At 38.2% G+C, this 16,090-nt stretch overlaps 1 protein-coding gene across 2 annotated transcripts; it reads left to right on the top strand.

Annotated features, from left to right (window-relative positions):
- The first annotated feature begins 9,778 nt into the window (after positions 1-9,778).
- On the top strand, positions 9,779-15,919 carry LOC103977283 (ubiquitin domain-containing protein DSK2a). Of its 2 annotated transcripts, none has more exons than XM_009392757.3 (8): positions 9,779-10,179; positions 13,431-14,204; positions 14,276-14,484; positions 14,560-14,667; positions 14,738-14,796; positions 15,154-15,185; positions 15,361-15,447; positions 15,560-15,919. In XM_009392757.3, exons 1-8 carry the CDS (start codon positions 9,939-9,941, stop codon positions 15,706-15,708), a joined length of 1,659 nt encoding a protein of 552 aa, XP_009391032.2. In that variant the 5' UTR covers positions 9,779-9,938; the 3' UTR covers positions 15,709-15,919. The 2 variants fall into 2 exon arrangements, with proteins under 2 accessions (XP_009391032.2, XP_009391031.2); XM_009392756.3 differs by having other exon boundaries at positions 14,273-14,484.
- Positions 15,920-16,090: the final 171 nt, after the last annotated feature.

The following is a 16,090-nucleotide window of genomic DNA, read 5'->3' as shown; positions in this document are numbered from 1 at the left end:
AAAGGACAAAAGTATATATGAATTCAAGGCAATAATATAAAGCTCAACTGAAGTAAGGGTTTTTTCCGAAATCAATTTCCAAAGAGAAGAAATAAGAAGAGGTGAAATCGACCAAAGCTCGATTCTAGTAGAATTTAAGAGGTACTTTGTATGAATTTTTTGGATAACCAATTATACCCCAATTTATACAAAATAGGTGTCATTCGAAAGCTATGTCAATCTAGTCTTAGGAAAATGAAGTTTTATAAGAATTGGAGTTTATAACAAGGAGTTATAGATAATTTTATAGAGAATGGTCTGAAAACATCAGCTCTGTTTTACTAAATCCATAAGGTCAATGAAAATAGATGTTTCAGTTTGCAATTATACTCAAAAAATTTTAAATTAGGTACATAGAGAAAGAATTTTGAGTCTAGCTTCGAATAAATCATACTTTGCATGAATCTGAGTTCCCAACAGAAAGTTATAAGCAGTTAAGCAACAAGAGATTAGAAATTACAGTTCATGTTTTGCAGAATATGTAGGGTTAATTAAAACAGAAGTCTTAGTAGGCATTTAAACTCCAAATCATTCAATCTCGGTATCAAAATAAAGATTTTTGAGTCTACTTTCAAATGAAATAGGTTTGCCTAAATCAAAGTTTATTATAAAAAGTTTGGACTGAAAAAACGCATAGAAGTTAGATTACCGAAAAATTATAGATTCATGACTTTGTATCAAAATGAAAGAAGGTCTGGTTCTTAGCTGAAATTGCTGAAATTTTACAGAATTAAAATGGAAACAGAGATTAAGGTTATTATGGGATGGGGTTAGAATACTTATCTTAGAAGAGTTTGATTCCCCTAATGTGGGGAGTTGATGCAAAACCTCAAGTAAAGCTTCCTCTTCTTCTTCTTCTTCTTCTTCTTCTTCTTCTTCTTCCCTTCTCTTCTCAAACTAACGTTGGTTGCAGAAACTTAAGTTTTCTTTCTTTAATCTCTCATCTAATTACTCTAATTACTTGGGTTTGGCTAATACAAGGGTTGCAAGGTGTCATACATGCATGAAAGGGGTTAGGTGTCATCTTTAGAGCAAACATAAGTGGCACCAACCTTAGGTTAGCTAGTGACACATGTCAACTATTTTTTTTTTTCTTTAACTTAAATCTGAATCTTTCATAAATCATATGAAACTTCTAATATTTACTCTTAGGTCCCTAGCCATAAACTTTTAACATAATATTATTTAATATAAAATAATTATTAAATAATCCTCATATTTACAAACAAGCATTTACTAAATTTTTGAAAATGGGGGATGTTACAAAAACTCATAAGACAACTATGTATATCTTGAATAGGGTTTCTAATAAATAGATTCAATTAACCTCATTTGAGTTATAGATTGAAAAGAAATTCAATTTGAGATATTTACATATTTGGGGTTATCCTGTAGAAATAAAAATCTTCAATCTATACGAATATATTCAAGAATTATTTTTAGATATTTTATTAGTTATCTTAAAAAATTTAAGAGATATAGATTTTATTATTCTAATCATAGTATGAGAATAGTAGAATCTAATAATATAATATTCTTAGAAAATGATAAAAATAGTTGGAGTGAAAAATCTTAAAAGATTAATTTTGATAAAGAGACAAATAAGTTGATACTTCTTTATCATTTTTTATTCAAGAAATTATTGTTTCTTAAATCATTAAATGAATTGATGATGATAAATAAAAAAAATAATATTGACGAACTCACTCATGATATTGATGTTACTATTAATGATCTTATAGAATAATCACAACCAACAATTTTGATAAGATTTTAATGGAAAAAGAGATGTCATTTATGATGATTATATAGTACATCTATAAATTTAGATTATGACATAAGAATTAAAAGGGATTCCTTATTGTTTTTATAAGCTATGGAAGGTAGCGATTTTGAAAAATGGTACAATGTATGAAAGGAGAGTTAAAATCAATGGACTAGAATGATCTCTAAGAACTCGTTGAGTTGTCCTATAAAGGAGTTGATTACAAATGAGTCTTTAAGACAACGTGACTCAAAGGATAACATCGAATGATAAAAAGTAAAACTTGTAACCAAATATTTTTCTTAGAAAGAATGCATCCATTATAACAAGACATTTTCTCTATTTTTTTTAAAGGACTTTTAAAGATTGTCATAACATTAGTAACTCATTATGATCTTGAGTTATATCAGATAAATGTGAAAATACTATTTCTAAAAGGGAATCTAATTGAAAAAATCTACATAGAACAACCTAAATGATTTACAAAGAAGAGAAAAAAAAGGTCAGCTTGTAAACATAGAAAATCTATTTATGATCTTAAATAAGTTTCTAAGCAATAGTATATAAAGTTTCATGATACCATTACTTTCTTCAAATTTAAAAAAATTATTATTGATCAATGTATATATTTGAATGTCAATAAGAGCAAGTTTATTATATTGTTCTTATATGTTGATAATATTTATTTTTCAACAATGATCTTAGTTTATTATATAAAATCAAGATATTTTTCATCTTAAATTTTAAGATGGTTATAATGAATAAGATAGCTTATATTATTGGCATTGAGATATCTAGAGATAGATCACAAAGATTGCTAGGACTATCTTAGAAAAGATATATTAATCGAGTCTTAGAGAGAATTAATATATAGTTTTGCTTAGCTAATGATATACATATTACCAAAGTTGAAAATTTCAATTAAAGCTAGTGTCCTAAGAATTACTTAAAAAAGAATCAAATGAAGGATATTCCTTATACATGCACATTTGGAAGTCTATTATATGCTTAAACTTGTATTAAACTAGATATCAGTTTTGTAGTTGGAATGCTAGGTAATTACTAGAGTACTCGAGGAATAAAATATTGAAAGATTATAAAGAAAGTAATAAAATATTTTAAGGGGACGAAAGACTGCATACTCATATATAAGAGATCATATCAACTTATAGTGTTAGGATTTAGATGTTTATTTTGTAAATTATCTCGATAGTGAGAGGTTCACTTCATAATTCATATTAATGTTAGCTAGATAGATAATTTCTTAAAAAAATATAAAGTAATTGCTTATTGCATTATTAATCATGAAAGCTAAATTTACGTTATACTTTGAAACTATAAATTAAGCTTTATGATTATAAAATTTCATCTCATCACTTTGTGAGATTGACTCAATTGTTAGGTCGCTGAAGATATTTTATGATAATATCATAGTAATTTTCTTCTCTAAAAAGAACAAGTACTTTAGTTGTCCCAAGCATATCGAGATCAAGTACTTGATGGTTTGATAAAGAATATAGAAACAACAAGTATTAATTAAGAATTTAAGTATTTATTGATGATTTTTTATCAATTTACTAAAGTTTTACAACCTAAAGTATTTATAGGACATGTTCTAAGCTTGTGAGGAATTCATAAACATATTGTGATGCATATTTAAGTGAATATTATTATTGATTTTTTTTTTACTTAATTAAAATTATTTATTTTTATTATTATATTTATATTTATGTTTATGTATATTATAGATGAATGTGATAACAGGATTTTCTTGATAAGATAAATTACAAGAGTTATTATAGATTACATTAGGAAAGCTTAACAATGTTATGATTTATAGAATGGAGCAAAACATTAATAACATATAACCGATATAACTTGTATTGGTAATCAGATTTAATATAGTATTAATGCATTTATTAGATGTATTAACTTATTTTAAAATTCATGATCATGTATAAAATACTTTTCAAAACTTTTAAAATCTAATTAGTTAAAATCATTTTCTAATAAACTTTTATTTATTTGTTTTAAATTTAAATTTATTTTATATTTTACTAATTAATGGGTTAAGTGAAAGAATATATATTATATGATCATATTTAATTAGGTAAGATATATTATAGATCTGATTGGATTATGTTAGGACTCTAGCTAGGAGAGTCCTAATTGAGAGGAATATTCATGTAAAACCTACCTAAACCGACCCCTATTAAAGAGGCGAAGAGGCCGGCTAGGGTTAAGAGGTTGTTTCTCAGAGATGAATTAGGAGTTGTAAAGGAATACGAGTCTTGAGTAAAAGTCCTATTAGGAGTTGGTTAGAAGTAGGAGTCTTGAGTAGGAGTCATATTAGGAGTTAGGGTTTCGAAACCCTATAAATAGCCATGTATTCGTCCTCTTTTGATAAACAATAGATGAATATTTTCTGCAGCCTTTGAGCAGCAACTTGGAGGGAGGAACCCCTATAGAGTTCCAAGGAAGCAACTTGGAGGAACCCCTATAGAGTTCCAAGGAGGCCGATCCCCTAAAGAGATCAACCCTAAGTTTAGAATCTACAAGGGTTCTAACACCTAGTATCAGAGCAGCGTTCTTGGCGTCTCGCTGCCCTTCCACAGCCATCCATCAACCCTCCACAATCGCCCAAAGCAATTCCCACAATTGCTTAAGAGATCATTGCCAAATTTTGCCGTCATCTCCACAACCACGGATCATCCTTTGATCTCCCCGTGAATTGCAACAAGTTCTGGTTTTCTACCTTACTACTGCTGCAATTTAGTTATCCTTATTTGAAAATCCCAAAAAAATTATTCCTACATTGCTGCATAAACTTTTCATCATAAAGTTTTCATCTCTACGACGAAAGATACATTGCAGAATTCCAACCGTATAGCACCGTCTGTTTGATCTTGCTACTATGTTTTTTCTATCCAAATCTCTATGAAATTTTTATGACATCTTTGACATTTCGTAACAGCAGATTTCCTTTGGGTTTGTCAATAAATTCTCCATATAAACCATTGATATTTTACGTCTAATCTGCTATACTTGAAAATCTGCACTATAAAATTTCAGCCGCATAGCACTGCTTGTTTGATCTTGATACTACGTTGTTTCTATCCAAATCTCTACAAAATTTTTATGATAGCTTTGACACTTCCTAACAGTGGAATTCCCTTTGGTTTCATCAAAATATTCTCAAAATAAACTACTGATCTTTTACGTCTTAATCAAGAAAATTTCGGCAGTATAACAGCAAGGAAATTGGTGCAAGTTGTGATTGCAGAATTCTCGTCGAAAAATTTCAACGGTTTACGATGAAAATTTACAGCAACACAATCATTTTTAGAGATGAATTCCTCAATAGATCAATCTTAGATGGAAGCCAAGATGATCTATGAAGTGTATAAGAAATTTCATTCAAAAAAGATTGCAAATAGATGGGTTAAGGCAACAATATGCGGCTGAAATTTTCTGCAGCATAGATTTTTAAGTATAGCAGATTGGACATAAAAGATCAGTAGTTTATATTGAGAATTTTTTTATGAAACTAAAGGGAAATCTACTATTAGGAAGTGTCAAAGCCATCATAAAAATTTCGTAGAGATTTGGATAGAAACAACATAGTATCAAGATCAAACAAACAGTACTATGCAGCTAAAATTTTACAGTGCAGATTTTCAAGTATAGTAGATTAGACGTAAAATATCAATAGTTTTTAACAAAACCAAAGGGAAATCTGCTATTAGAAAGTGTCAAAGATGTCATAAAAATTTCATAGAAATTTCGATAGAAAAAGCATAGTAGCAAGATCAAACAGATGGTGCTATGCGGTTGGAATTCTGCAATGTATCTTTCGTCGTAGAGATGAAAAATTTGTGATGAAAAGTTTATGTAGCAATATAGGAATAATTTTTTTGGAATTTTTTAATAAGGATAACTAGATTGCAGCAGCAGTAAGGTAGGAAACCAGAACCTGTTGCAATTCACAGGGAGTTCAAAGGATGATCCGTGGTGGTGGAGATGATGACGAAATTTGGCAACGATCTATTAAGCAATTGTGGGAATTGCTTTGGGCGGTTGTGGAGGGTTGATGGATGGCTGTGGAAGGGCAGCGAGATGCCAAGAACGCTGCTCTGATACTAGGTGTTAGAACCCTTGGGGTTGATCTCTTTAAGGGATCGGCCTCCTTGGAACTCTATAGGGGTTCCTCCCTCCAAGTTGTTGCTCAAAGGCTGCAGAAAATTTCGGCAGTATAACAGCAAGGAAATTGGTGCAAGTTGCGATTGCAGAATTCTCATCGAGAAATTTCAACGGGTTATGATAAAAATTTACAGCAACACAAAATCGTTTTTAGAGATGAATTTCTTAATAGATCAATCATAGATGGAAGCCAAGATGATCTATGAAGTGTATAAGAAATTTCATTCAAAAAAGATTGCAAATAGATGGGTTAAGGCAACAATATGCGGCTGAAATTTTCTACAGCACAGATTTTTAAGTATAGTATCGGTTGATGACTATGAGGCCATGCTTGGCATAGAATGTCTAATGATGCTAGCTGATGTCTCTTGAAACTTTTCCAAATTAATTATGAAATTCTACTGCAAAGGCAAACAAATCATCCTATGCGGGAAGCGCGGAAGCAACGTAACCACCGTTTTAACCCAACGAATGGAGAAAGTTTTACACAAGGTAAATGGTGGCTTTTTGATGCATCTCTAGAAGTAACCAGAGGGGAAGAAAATAGAAATTGAAGATCAAAATCTCGCCCAATTGCTTGCTGAATTTGCTAACATTTTGCTGAGCCGCACGGTCTTCCTCCTACTCGGCAAACTGACCATCGGATTCCAATCCTTCCAGGCAAGCCACCAGTGAACACTCGGCCGTACCAATATCCTCACCTCTAGAAAGATGAAATTGAAAATATCATAAAGGAGTTGCTTGAAATAGGGGTGATTCGGCCAAGTTGCAACCCCTATTCCTCACCTGTGCTACTTGTGCGTAAGAAGGACGGAACTTGGCGGATGTGCATCGACTACCGAGCTTTAAATGACATCAGCATCAAGGACAACTATCTAATACCAATGGTGGATGAACTTCTTGATGAATTAAAAGGAGCTCAAGTCTTCACGAAGTTGGACCACCGATCCGGTTACCACCAAATTCGGGTATGTCAAGATGACATTCCAAAAACTACATTCCGCGCCATGCCTCACGGCCAATCAAATGCCCAAGTCACATCTCGGCCTAATCCAATGCCTAAGCCATGCCTCGCAGCCAATCTAATGCCCGAGTCACATCTCGACCCAATCCAACGTCTGCGCCACGCCTCGCGGCCAATCTAATGCCCGAATCACATCTCGGCCCGATCCAATGCCCGAGCCATGCCACGCGACCAATCAAACGCCCGAGTCACATCTCGGCCCGATCCAATGCCCGAGCCACGCCTTGCGGCCAATCAAATGCCCGAGTCACATCTCGACCAAATCCAGCGTCCGAGCCACGTATCTCGGCCATCCAACACCTGAGTTGCATCTCGGCCAAATCCAATGTCCAAGCCATGCACGTCGGCCATCTAACACCTGAACTATGCACCACGACCAAATCTAGCATCTAAGCCACACACCTCGGCCATCCAATGCCTGAATCACATCTCAACCAAATCCAGCGTTTGAGCCATGCACATTGGCCATCCAACGCTCGAGCCTCGCATCTCGGCCAATCCAACGCCCTGGCCACGCCTCAGTGCACCTCGGCCAATCCAACGCCTGAGCCACGACCTCAGCACACCTCGGCCAATCCAATGCCTGAGCCACGCCCTAGTCACATCTCGACAATCATAACTCCGGGCCATGCCAAACCCGTTATCCGACCTATGACTCATCGGTTTCGCCTCGACATGCCCCTACCAATCGATCGGCATAGTCAATCCTGCCTGAAGCACAGGGCACCACCCCTCTAAAACACCCCCCGACAAGTCAATCCAGCCTCACCGCGCAGGTCTTGCCTCGCTGGTTTCGACGCTCCGGTTTCTCCTCAATAGGCCCCTACCGTTCAATCGGCAGAGTCAATCCTACCCGAAGCACGGGGCACCGCCCCTCTAAAACACCCCCTGACGAGTCAATCCAGCCTTGCCACGTAGGTCTCACCTCGCCAGTTTCGACACTCCAGTTTCGCCTCAAGAGGCCTTGACCGTTCGATCGACAAAGTCAATCATGCTCGAAGCATGAGGCACCGCCCCTCTAAAACACCCCCCAACGAGTCAATCCAGCCTCGCCGCACAGGTCTCGCCTCACCGGTTTCGACGCTTTGGTTTCGCCTCAATAGGACTCTACCGTTCGACCGGCGAGGTCAGTCTTGTCCGGATCACTGGGCACCGCCCCCCTGAAATTACCCCCCTACAAATCAATTCATTCCTCCCATAAAAAGCCCAACGCTATCATATCCCTCAAACCCAAGCATGCCTCCCGGACCGTCAGCGATCCGTCAGCACACCTCGGAGAGGGGGGGGTGGGGAGGGCGGTGGTGAAGTGATAGGGCGTATTTTGGCCCTATGTGAACCACCGACAAATGCTACATACCGACGCAATACCGTACGCCCCCAGAATCGCGAGATGCATGCCACGTCAATCTCCAACAGTGCGACTGTGCGACCTAACCACCCAAGGGCTGGGGGCGGTGTCGTCTGCTGTTAGGGCAGTGCCGTCTGACGCCGCTCAAGCACCCCCGAAAATGCCACCTCATCAGAGAGGTTGTTCCGCCCCCATAGTCAATGACCATGTCGGACCAAGGCCCAACCAATTCCCGCACGCATCGACCTGATCCGGGAAAAAGAGGGGGGGGGGAGAAAAATCAATTAATCACTCTACTGACTTGCTCATTAGAGAGGCCTCATCGGGTGATCCAAACGCCTCAATCATTAGAGAGCCATTTTTGTAGGAAAACACGACCATCTCACGAAGACGAGCTACCAACCACCCCGGAGAAGTAGAGACGCAGCACGGCATACATAGCGCCCGGAGCAGCATACCAAGGAACGCTGATCAACACCCCGTCGCGAGGGCCCGGTCGACCTCGGCATCCAACTCAGCGGGCAGAAGACTCCCGACATTGACTCGTGGACCAGGTCGTGCTGACTCGGAGGGGGGGGGGGAGGGGGGAGTAATAGGGTATATTTTGGCCCTATGTGAACTACCGACAAACGCTACAGATCAATGCAACACCGTACGCCTCCAGAACCGCGGGGTGCATGCCACGTCAAACTCCAACGGTGCGACTGTGTGGCCTGACCACCCCAAGGGCTGGGGTCGGTGTCGTCTACCGTTAGGGCAATGTCGTCTAACGCTGCTCAAGCACCCCTGAAGATGCCACCTCGTTAGAGAGGTTGTTCTGCCCCTAGAGTCAATGGCCATGTCGGACCAGAGCCCGACCAATTCCCGCATGTAAGTATAAATACCCCCGACCTGATCCAGGAAAAGGGGGGGAAGAAAAATCAATTTATCACTTCACTGACTTGCTCGTCGGAGGGGCCTCGTCGGGTGATCCCGACGAGGGCTATTTTTACAAGAAAACATGACCATCTCACGAAGACGAGCTGCCAACCACCCCGGAGAAGGAGAGACGCAGCACGATATACATACCGCCTCGATCAGCACACCAAGAAATGCTGATCAGCACCCAGTCACGAGGGTCCGATCGACCTCGACATCCAGCTCAGCCGGTAGAAGACTTCCGACATTGACCCGTGGATCAGGCTGTGCTGACACCAATGTTCACCAACAATTATAATTATAATTATATATATATATATTTTTTAATATAAAAAACCGACATTTAAACAACCGGACAACCCCATTCCTTTGTCACGTGAGACGGGCGTGACGCGTCCCTGTACACGTCCACATCACGTGAGAAGTCCCTCCTTCCCCTTGAAGTAAATATAAAAAAGAGAAAAGAGTTAACTTTTTCTCTTTTATTTCTTCTTCTTCCCCCTTTTTGATTGCGCGAATACCGTTTCCTGAAGCTTCCGATCGCTCCCTTTCCTCCCTTGCAAGCTAGAGAGAGGCCCGGTCCCCTTCCCTTTCTCGAGCCGCGCTTCTTTGGATCGGGACCCGATCGTCCTTGGCCTAGGGCTATGGGCACCGACGGGGATTCCGGCCACGCAAGCGGCTCCGACACCGTCGGAGGGGCAGCCGCCGTCACTGTGCACGTCCGATCCTCGAGCGGGTCCAAGTTTTCGGTGCAGACCGCTCTCGATTCCACCGTCGCGGCCCTCAAGGCTGCCCTGGTTGAGAAGTGCAACATCCCGGTGGAGCAACAGCGGCTGATCTACAAAGGGCGGATCTTGAAGGACGAGCAGACACTGGAGAGCTACGGTGCGTCGCCTGATTTCGTGTCCTTTTGCTTTGTTCATCTCCTGTTGATCATATCTCCCTATTTATTTTGTAGATAGATGTCATTTTCAGAATTGGTTGCCTGTTAACGAGAGAATCTTCCTTAAAGAGACGCGATATAGCATAAGAAATGCAAGATGTCAAAAATAATCACTAGCGGATGCGTAAAGGATGAAAGCTTTCGATGCTTTGATCAAACGTTGAACAAGAAATATATATTGAAATGAATATTTATCATGTGTCAGCGCACAACTTCAAGATGGAAATGCTTTTGGACTTTATGTTCTGTCTTGCTGCCCCTTAAAATATTTAGGATTTTCACCTCCTATCAACGGCCTTGCCTCCTTTCTTCAAGGGGTGAAGATATCCTCCCAGAGAGGCACTTCTATCATAACAAAATTGAAAGTAAAATCTCATGATCTGTAACGACTGATGGCCAAAAGGTATTTAGTGAATCGGGCTGTCTAAGGTTTATTGTTTATTATCCGCAAAGAGGATAAAGTATTTATTCTGATTTTATAGAGATTCTTATGGTCTGGACCGAGCATAAATTATTAAGGACTTGCCTGTACTTTCTGGTGACTTAATAAGACCTAATTTTTTGTATCCGAGCTCAACCAATCATATAAAATATTGTGTTGAATTTAGACCAATATATGGACTATAGTTGTGGTCTTGAGCTGATAGCATGTCTCAATGATAGGTCTAATTTCTCCAATGTGAAAGATATGGAAAAAAATAAAAAATTCTGGAAAATTGAACATGGGATGAAAATTCTGGTTCCTGTCATTAACTAATAAGTGTAGAAAAATGATTGGATAGTTAGATCAATGCAATTATTTTCTGCATGAGGCTGTCGTATTATAGCTGGATTCTTGGTAGACTAGTTTATCCTGCAAGGTGGATGACTTGGAGCAATTGATGTCAGATAAGTGGTTGCAGTGCCTTAAGAGCATGCAACTCTGGCAGATTTTAGTGTATACTCATTCTACCGGTTACTTGGTTGACAGTTCAAAACTGTTTTTAGAAATGTGAGTTATCATATATTGACATGGAAATACTTAGGTACGTATTCCAAATCTTTCAACATGTAACTGGCAAACTGGTGATATGCTGCATTTTGACCATTCTTTTTCTGTAAAGATGGAAGATGGTATTTCCTTAGGGTGTAGGGATTATCGCTTAATATTTTACTGGATGTCATAGACAATTGAGCAAGTTGGAGTCTTTTACAGTCTGTTAAGAGCAAAACAAGTTGACACATTTGTTACTGTAATTAACTTAATAATAATTGTCCTGTGATTAACTTTGTTACATTATTGAGCTGTGAGTCAGTTTTATGACATCTCTTGTTCTTTGAGAAGGAAAGGAGACAGTCAATTGGTCTTTTTAAGCTTATTCATGGTTATACTTGAGGGTAACATACATTTCAATTTAGCTATATTGCTTGTGGATCTTGTGTAAAATATGTGTATAGTGATATGTTAATCATATATAACTGTTCACAAAGTATACAAAAAGTTAATGATGAAGCTTTGAGTGGAAGGCAAGTGGTGGTCTCAATTATATTATGTTATGAACTGGCTTGCAATGAAGTTGTTGCCACATTTTTGTCAGTACAAAAGAAGCATGCCGTAACTAAATGTGGATTAATTATTATACATCACTTAATTTGCATGAGCAAAATATCGTGAATAATTTATAGTGCAGTGAAGTACTACAAAGGAATTGGACCACAGAAGAAAACCTGACAAACAGTTTAGGGTAAAAATATTCACTAGAATTTTGAGTTGATGCAATTTTGATGAGACTGAGTTTAGGTATAGTTTTATCCTATCTGGGGTTAGTTTTAGTCTTTTAGATTAGATTGCTGGCAACATTGCATAGTTGCTCCCCTAAAGTTGTGTGCCCCTCTAAATAAACAGACATTTATGATTATCTATCATGAAAACCCTCTCTAGTGGTCTTTATTAATACTCTTCAAATTAGAAATTTTGTACATTTATAAAAGAACTGGGTGTATGAATTTTTTTTACAAATTATAAGGGGATATCTGCTAATTTGAACTCTCATGTGTGAAAATTTGCATCTGTATTCTGTTTTAGGGTACATATGAAATTCTCTAAACTGTTATAGGCTTCTCATGCTTTTTGTTTGGTGTGCTTCGAGTTTGACCCATACTGGCATGTCAGGCCAGCAATATTTTCAGAAGAAAACAACTCAGGGAAGGAAAGGTCTGTGGTGGTGGGAAGGATTTGTATTTGCATTTGACTTTTGTACTCCTATTCTATTAGGGTCTTCCTTTATAATGTGTGCATTGGGGATTCTAGTGTTGTATGTGTGGGCATCAACTCTCTTGTTCTATTCTCCTTTCAACAGAGTGCATCATATCCATCTTTGCCCGTTGACATGAACTTGTATGCCAAACCACAAATTTGCTTGTGTCAGTCTTTGTTTTATTTATCTACAACTTTTTTTTTTCATTGATTTTTGAATTGTCTCCTGATTTGTTTACAAACTTGGCCAACTTGTACTGTACTGTCTGTCCAGCTATAAACTTTGGTAAGGACATAAAAAACATAGTTATTACTACATAAAATTGTTCAAGTAGTCTTTGTTTTATTTATCTACAACTTTTTTACATTTTTGTTGATTTTGAATTGTCTCCTGATTTGTTTACAAACTGGGCCAACTTGTACTGTACTGTCCGTCCAGCAGGCTAGAAATCTTGGCAAGGACACAATAAATATAATTATTACTACATAAAATTGTTCAAGTAGATCTTTTACCACATAAAAAAACATGATAAGTTATTGTTATATGGTATGGTTGGAGCTTAAAAGTTTGTTGAATTTTTCCATAGTATCCTGCTTGATTCCTTGACATTCTTGTTACAATTGGACTTACTTGAATCCATATTGATCTAATTTTATGATGGTTGACTCCTACCTTGAAGTAGTACAGCAGATTTCTTTTTTTTTCATTTCTTTCATATTTAATCCTCTTGTTATTTTAGGCATCAATCATACTGGCTAACTGAGTGATTGTAAGTTGTTTATTTTCTGTTTAGTACCACCTCATTTCTTGTTAATTGTGTGGTCACCTTGTTGCTCTCTGTGCTTTAGTTAGTGACCATTAAGGCTAGATGACTGCATGGATGTGGTTGGTTCTCTTGGTCTCCATCATTCACTGGCATTATTTTAAGGCTTCCTTTTGTCTTTTGTCCTTCCTAGGGCTGGAGTCAGATCACACAATTCATTTGGTTCGTGGTTCAATACCACCAGCTGCATCTGCTGATGTGACTGTAGCTAGCAATGGAGCTTCAAGGGTTCCGAACAACACTAGAGGTGTTGAGAGTGGTGGTTCTAATGAAGGCGGCCGATTTGGAGCTGATTTTGGAGGCTCGCTTTTCCCTGGCCTTGGTGTTAACAGAAGAGATGGTAGTGGTTCAGGTTTTTTGGGGTTTGGTTTACCAGATCTTAATCAGATGCAGCAGCAGCTTGCTCAAAATCCTAGCATGATGAGGGAAATAATGAATATGCCTGCCGTTCAGAGTCTGATAAATAATCCTGACCTGTTGCGAAATATGATAATGAACAATCCTCAAATGCGTGAAATCATAGACCGTAACCCTGATTTCGCACATGTCCTTAATGACCCTAGTACACTACGACAATCACTGGAAGTCATGAGGAATCCTGAACTCATGAGAGAATTAATGCGGAACACTGATAGGGCTATGAGCAACATTGAGTCATCCCCAGAAGGATTCAACATGCTTAGGCGCATGTATGAAACTGTTCAGGAGCCATTCCTGAATGCTACAACTGGAGCAGGGAACATGGGCAACGATTTGGAGCGAAACCCATTTGCTGCACTTTTGGGAAATCTGGGTGCTATGCAGGCAAGAGATCAGACACCAAACCAGTCCGTTACTGATTCCGATGCAACAAACGAAACTGCTGCACCAAACAGTAACCCACTACCAAACCCATGGGGCAGAACAGGTAAGTGATTTGATATTCTTATTTCTTCATATGGTTTATTTGTTATGTATTAAAAGTTGATGCAACAGCAGGAGGTGCACGAACTACAAACACTAGACAAGCCCCTGCAAATGATGGAAGATCTCCAGCCATTGCGGGGTTAGGTGGGCCTGGTTTGCCAGAATTGGAAAGGATGGCTGGTGGCATGCCGGATCCATCCTTTTTGAATCAGCTTCTGCAGAATCCAGCCATTATGCAGATGATGCAGTCCCTTCTCTCCAACCCTCAGTTTATGAATCAGGTATCTGCTATCTATTAGGAGTGAGACAGAGCTGTAATTTTTGCTAGTCCATGTCTGATTGTTGCTTATTATTAGGTATTGAATCAGCAACTTGGTGGCTCGTTGGGGTCCAATTCCCAACTTAGAGATATGTTGCAGAACCCAGAATTGATTCGTCAGCTTACTTCTCCTGAGATGTTGCAGGTAGCTTCATTTGCAATCATAATTTGTTTCTGGTTTTCTGTTCTCAAGTCTTTATTTTTCCCCTTTGCAGCAACTTCAATCTTTTCAGCAATCACTTCTATCCCAGGTTGTTCGGCAACAGTCGAGCCAGTAAGTTATCACTTATATAAGATTGATTCCTTTTATTTTGTTATTCTGCTATTCATTAACCTTTACATATTATCACTCATCAAACTAGATAAAGTACTTGTGCTTGTCTAGGATTGGTTGAGCTTGCCTTTTTTCTTTAATGTCCATGGGTGAAATCTTGTTTGATTGACTAAGATTGAAATTTGAAAAAAAAGAATGTTGTTAAGTTTCATTTTCTTTTTGATATATGAACTAGTGCAAAAGCACAATTGGAGCCGAGCTTTGACTGTTTGTTGCCTTTGCACCTTAAGATGAGTTAGTTACTGGCATGCATTTCAAAATTTGATTTGTTCACCGACTTTATGATCGTCGTTGCAGGGAACAAAATCAGAATGACGGTGGTGCAGCAGGTACGAGGAAATCATCCAATGTATCTGGTCCTTGGGGCCTCTCGATCCCATGTTCATTCACTAGATCTGTGATATGGCTTTCCATAAGATCTCAAGTCTTTCTGTCTTAATGATATTTCTGCACAATGGATGCATTTTAAATACAAGATGCATTTATCATTTTGTTTTGATGCAGGGACTACAAATACCAGTGGACTGGAGCTCCTGATGAACATGTTCGGTGGGCTTGGACCTGGTGCTGGTGTTCCTAATAACCCTGATGGTTATATGCCTTCTAGCCTGTGTCAATTAATACCAGAATATCCTTTTGCGATCGAAATCTGTATTCCAAATTTCCCAAGTGTTAAACATTTCTATGGGTCTATGTCTTGCAGTGCCACCAGAAGAACGATATGCAACACAGCTATCCCAGCTACAAGAAATGGGTTTCTTGGACACTCCAGCAAACATTCGGGCTTTGAGTGCCACTTCTGGAAATGTCCATGCGGCAGTTGATTGGCTCTTAAGGAATATTGGTGGATAGATAGTCTTCATGTTTGCTTTGCCATTTTTCCCTTAGCTCACAACTATAACGATGGTTTCAACTTCATAATTTTGCAAGGCATAATCATATATACTTTTCGAGTTGTGTAACCTATAAACGGTTATGTCTCAGTTTCAGATGTCTCTGTTGATATATATTGACTCATTGTAAATATGAATCCTAAAAATTATTATCATTCCAACTTTTTACAGCCAGGTATTATTTTTGGTCACATCTTTTGGTTGCGCATGCTTAATTATATATGCTTTGAGAATCTTCAGGCATCAAAAGAAATGTTGAAGGAAATGATCTGATCATCAAAAGCCCCTTCGTCGAGAGTGGATTGTGTTTTAATGCATATATAATTATGTAGTTTTGAGAG

Source organism: Musa acuminata, chromosome BXJ3-3, assembly GCF_036884655.1.
Source record: "Musa acuminata AAA Group cultivar baxijiao chromosome BXJ3-3, Cavendish_Baxijiao_AAA, whole genome shotgun sequence".
NCBI classification, from domain to species: domain Eukaryota; kingdom Viridiplantae; phylum Streptophyta; class Magnoliopsida; order Zingiberales; family Musaceae; genus Musa; species Musa acuminata.
Note: the sequence above shows the minus strand (reverse complement) of the source record. Positions and strands in the feature narration are given on the sequence as shown.

Coding starts and splice junctions, on each gene's coding strand:
- LOC103977283 (XM_009392756.3), top strand. CDS start 9,939: ATGGGCACCGACGGGGATTCCGGCCACGCAAGCGGCTCCGACACCGTC. Junction 10,180..13,430: donor GCAGACACTGGAGAGCTACG/GTGCGTCGCCTG, acceptor TGTCCTTCCTAG/GGCTGGAGTCAGATCACACA. Junction 15,186..15,360: donor GAATGACGGTGGTGCAGCAG/GTACGAGGAAAT, acceptor GTTTTGATGCAG/GGACTACAAATACCAGTGGA.